Raw genomic sequence first — 5192 nt, forward strand, 5'->3', positions numbered from 1 at the left:
TGCAGCACAGCAACATGGCACAAGTATACATATGTAACAAACCTGCACGTTATGCACATGTACCCTAGAACTTAAAGTATAATAATAATAAATAATTAAAAAAAAAAAGAAAGAAAAAATATGTTTTCCATTGTTTGGGGGTGGAGAGTTCTGTAGATATCTATCAGGTCCACTTGATCCAGAGCTAAGTTCAGGTGTTGATTATCTTTGCTAATTTTCTGTCTCAATGTCTATCTAATATTTTCAGTGGGGTGTTAAGTTCTCCCACTATTACTGTGTGGGAGGCTAAGTCTCTGATTTTAACTGACTATATTGTATGTTTCCATTTATTCTCCTCTCTTGCCACTTAAAGTATACTTTTTTTAAATTTAATATTTGCCCTTGAGTTTGCAATATACATTTAGAACTAACTCAAGTCTCCTTCAAACGATACTCTGCCACCTCCCAAGTAGTGCAGTTATCTTATAAAGGAACATTCCCAATTCCTTTATCCCATCCCATATAACATTGTTGTCATTCATTTCACTGATACACAAGCTATAATCACCCAATACATTTTTGGCATTATTATTTTGAACAATTACATGTTAGATCAATCAATAATTTTAAAATACTTTATTTTACTTTGTTCAATCTTTCTCTAATAATTTTTTCTTTCTTTTTTTTTTTTTACATGAATTCAGGTTTTTGGCCTGTATTCTTTTATTTCTCTCTCTCTGAAGAACATCTTTTAACATTCTTTCTCTATTGCTCCACTGTCAACAAATTCTGTCAATATTTCTTTGTCTCAGAGTATCGTTATTTCTTTTTCATTTCTGAAGAATAGATCTGCTAGACAGAATTTTAAGTTGATGGTTCTTTCAATGGTTTAAATATTGGACTCCCGTGTGTGTGTGTGTGTGTGTGTGTGTGTGTGTGTGTGTGTGTGATGGAATCTCCTTCTGTCACTCAGGCTGGAGTGCAGTGGCATGATCTCAGCTCACTGCAACCTCCACCTCTCGAGTTCAAGCAATTCACCTGCCGCAGGCTCCCGAGTAGCTGGTATTACAGGCGCCTGCTGCCAGGCCTGGCTAATTTTTGTATTTTTAGTAGAGATGGGGATTCAACATGTTGGCCAAGCTGGTATCGAGCTCCTAACCTCAAGTGATCCACCTGCCTTGGCCTCCCAAAGTGGATGCCCATCTCTTATTGTTTGCATGGTTTCTGAAGAACATACCAATATAATTCTATCTTTGCTCCTGTATAGATAAGGTATGTTTTTCCTTCTTCTTTAAATATTTTTTTCTTTCTCTTTAATCTTCCAAGGATGAAACAGTATGCTAGGTGTAGTTCTTCTCAAACATTTATTGTTGTTTCTTAAAATCTCCTTCTTCTCTTCCTAGTGTTCCAATTATATATGTGTATTATATGCATTTGTAATCATAAAATTATTAGATAGTCTGTTCTGTCTTTTTCATTCTTTTTCCTCTTTACTTTCAGTTTTGGAAGTTCTTGTTGACAGATCTTCCATATCACTGAAGGTTTCCTATTTTGTATACAACATATTGATGAGCCCATCAAAGATGTTCTTCATTTCTGTTATAACTTTTTTATTTCTAGCGTTTGCTTTTGATTCTTGAAGTTCCCATCTGTCTTCTTACATTACAGATCTGTGCTTGCACGTTGACCATTTTTTTCCATTGTGGCCCTTAACATATTAATCACAAATGGTTTCAATTCTCAGTCTGATAATCTCAATATCTCTGCCATATTGCTAATCTTGATGCTTGCTTTGTCTTTTCGAACTGTGATTTTGTCTTTTAGTATGCCTTATAATCGTTTTGTTGAAAGCCAAACATGATGTACTGAGATAAAAGAACTGGGGGTATTTGGCCTTTAACGTGAGGTTTTATGTTTCCCTGGCTAGGGGTTAGTCTGTGTTTACTGTCTGCTGTAGCCATAGGTTTCAGGTGTAAAATTTTCAACTCGTGCCATTGTTTCCACCTCCTCTGTTGTCTTTGAGTTTCCCTAGAGACTTCTTAAATAACACCTATGATGTACAGTTCTTCTGGTTTATATAGAACCCCCATTATAGAAAATCCCTATTGGTGTAGTGATAAGGTGTGTGGAGGCAAGGAGAGGAAGTATTTTATAATCATATGATTAGGTCTCAGTCATTTAGTTAGCATGTGCCCCTGCTCTGTGACCCTAACATGTGCTTCCCAATTTTATTCTGCTTTGACCCCTTCAGTAGGACAGGAAACCTAGACAGGACTGGAGTTGGATATTTTCTTTCCCCTAGGTCAAGTCCATTAGTTTCTTATAAAACGTTACTAAGTTAGGTTCTGATAAAAATAGTTTCTCTGAGGAAATTCCTTGTTAGAAGAACAGTAGGCTTTGGAAGTAGTATTTCAAAATGGCTACTTTTTCCCTCCCTGTGCAAGAAGCAAGAGAAGATTTCTCTCCAATCTTCACCTGGGAACACAGTAGGGCTCCTGAAGGTAAAACTTTTGAAATTGTGTGAGGCCCCCAAGATCCCCCCACCCGACCACCACATACATTTTGACTCTTAAACTTTTTCAAAATGAACCTCCAGCAAGTGATCAATTATAGTTTAGGTTTTTCTACTGCTGTGCTGGTTCCCCTGAAATTTTCTGCTCCTAGGCTTCTGTTCTAGCAAGTTCCAATTCTTTGTATCTGCCTGTCTTTCATTCAGTTTTGGGAAGAGTGGTTTTCCCATTACCTCGGCATATTGATAAATCTAATAATGGTTGTTAATTTTTAGTTTGTTCAGCTTTTGTTCTTATTGTGTGAATTGGAGTAAAAACTTCTAAACCCCATATATGCTAGACCGGAAACCTGAAGTCACACTTAAATTTTTAATCATCACAGTAACCTTACAAGTCTGATTTCTTTAATATGGCCATCTTACAAGCAAAGGAAACTGACTTAATGAGCACCTACTTCATGTGACTAAGGTCATATAGTAAAAGAAGTCTCAAATGTCTATGTAGCTTTAGCACCCACAAGTTTAAACATCATATTTTGCTAACCCACGTATGCATCCATTCAGGCTTAATAAAAGTCTTGTCAATTCTAGTCTCCATACACCTTTTTTTTCTAGTCTCTATACACTTTATGATGTTTCCTATCTACATCACTTGTAGTTCGTTCTCAATTCCCTTTGCTGGCTACTTCTCCTCTATCTATCTTCAAAATATCAGAGTTAACCAAGGCTCTCACATGACTCCCATTTCTTCTCCATCAACACACACATACCCTGGGTTTTTGCATCCATTATTATAGGTTAGAGATGCTATACTGTATCAGGTTTATTAATACAATTCATAATTATTATTGTTAACACAGCTCTTGATGCCCTACTAAAATGTCCAACTCACCAGAACTTCCACCTACAATATGCTGAAAATCATATGGGTTGTTTGATCGGCCATAGATCTTGTTACTGGATTCATACCACATACACAACTCACTACAGTTGGTTATGCCAAGGGGAATGGCACCAGCTTCCTTCAGTAATGCCACCACAGTGGCATCTGTTTTGGAAATGGCATCACGGCGGTTCATGAGTCCAGAAGAATTGGGCATTCCTAAAAGAGCCACAGAAAGTAATGTTTAAAAGTTATTAAATAAAAATAATTGTTTTCTCCTGAGGGGCAAGATGGCCAACTAGATGTAGCCAGAAGGAACATCTCCCACAAAGGGTTGGGGCATTGGGAAGACTGGTTGGGGCATTGGGAAGACACAATCCTAGCAGATCTTCAGAGAGAAGGCATTGAGGGTGGATGGAGGGAAGACACAGATGCTGGGCTGAATGGGGAGGAAGTTGGGAACCCTGCACAGGGCTACTGTTCACTGGGACTTGCTCCTGGCTCCCAGAAACACCTGGGGGAAAAGGTGAGTTGAACAGTCAAGGAGCAACCAACTTTCAACATGGGCCTCTGGAATCATAGCAGGAAAAATACCCTTGACCGCCACGGACACTTGGATTAGCAGGGAGAGGTGCTCAGAGAAGTGGTAGGGGCAGAATTCAAGCTGGAGCAGAGCTGGAAGACCTGATGCCAGAACATCTGGAGGAGCACAACAAGGGTTGCCCATGCCCCTAGGCTTGACTGCCTCCCACAGGAGACTTAAGCCCTAGGGGAACTGTCAGACCTGAACTCTGCAGGGTGATTTTGCCCATGAGACAGGGCCAGTCCAATCTGAGCACCCCTCATTCTGCTGGCTTCTCCCAGGGCCCCAGTCTGGCCATGCTTGCTTGCAGTGCAGCCCCTAAGTACCTCCTGGGGTCCTGCATCACAGTTCCTGTGCTGGTGGACAGCATCTGACCTGCAAAGTCCTGGAACAGAGCTGCCCCAGAAGACAAGCCCAGCTAGCCCATATCCTCCCACTACAGCAGCCTCCCCTGTGCCACTTTGCCTACATGCACTCACCCATGACGACCTCCAACATTGCTTTACTGGTACTCGTGTGTGTGGGGAGGGGGGGGGAATCTTGTCTTCCCTTCTCTACCAGTACACATAATTGTGTGCACCCTGCCATGCCACTACTCCTGGCATGAGTGCACAGCACCCTACCTCTTCCCCCCACTGCACCACCATTGTTGTCAGATCATTGGCAAGCAGAAGGCATGCCAGCACTGCCCCCACCAGTACCCCCTTTCTGTGCTGAAACAGCTGCCGGCAGAAACTAGGCATAGAAAAAATGGACCCGCCCGCACCCTGAGTAGCCACCGCCACCTGCAGGAACATGCATAAAAGGCCCACACAGACCTGTGCCAACCAGAGCACCCTAACCCCATGATAATACTGCCACCAGTGTGAAGGTATGCACAGTTGCTGCCGGGAAGCCCTATGCCTCCTAGTCGTGCTGTCAATGCAAACACTTGCATGACGGCCAGCCAATGGCCCACAAAAGGCAATGCTGTCAATACTGGCAATTGCTGCGAATGCTCTCACAAAGGTCAGCACCCTGGCACCTGCTAGCACCATGCTGCAGCTGACGAGCATAAACCCATACATACTGCAGTGGGAATTGCAACTGGCACATAAGAATAAGGGCAGATAAGGCCGGGCGCGGTGGCTCACGCCTGTAATCCCAGCACTTTAGGAGGCCGAAGTGGGCGGATCATGAGGTCAGGAGATCGAGACCATCCTGGCTAACACGGTGAAACCCTGTCTCTACTAAAAATG

At 42.1% G+C, this 5192-nt stretch overlaps 1 protein-coding gene across 1 annotated transcript in view; it reads right to left on the reverse strand.

Annotated features, from left to right (window-relative positions):
* Positions 1–3590, reverse strand: part of FAAH2 (fatty acid amide hydrolase 2) — a gene marked incomplete at its 5' end in the record, with an annotated part of 178555 nt that extends 174965 nt beyond the window's left edge. The window contains one exon of the mRNA XM_011973665.1: positions 3381–3590. Within this exon, the coding sequence (XP_011829055.1) occupies positions 3381–3590 (210 nt within the window). The remainder of the gene's footprint in view (positions 1–3380) is intronic.
* Between the last annotated feature and the right edge of the window lie 1602 nt (positions 3591–5192).

The sequence above is a fragment of the Mandrillus leucophaeus genome, unplaced genomic scaffold (genome assembly GCF_000951045.1).
Source record: "Mandrillus leucophaeus isolate KB7577 unplaced genomic scaffold, Mleu.le_1.0 Scaffold1390, whole genome shotgun sequence".
Lineage (NCBI taxonomy): Eukaryota > Metazoa > Chordata > Mammalia > Primates > Cercopithecidae > Mandrillus > Mandrillus leucophaeus.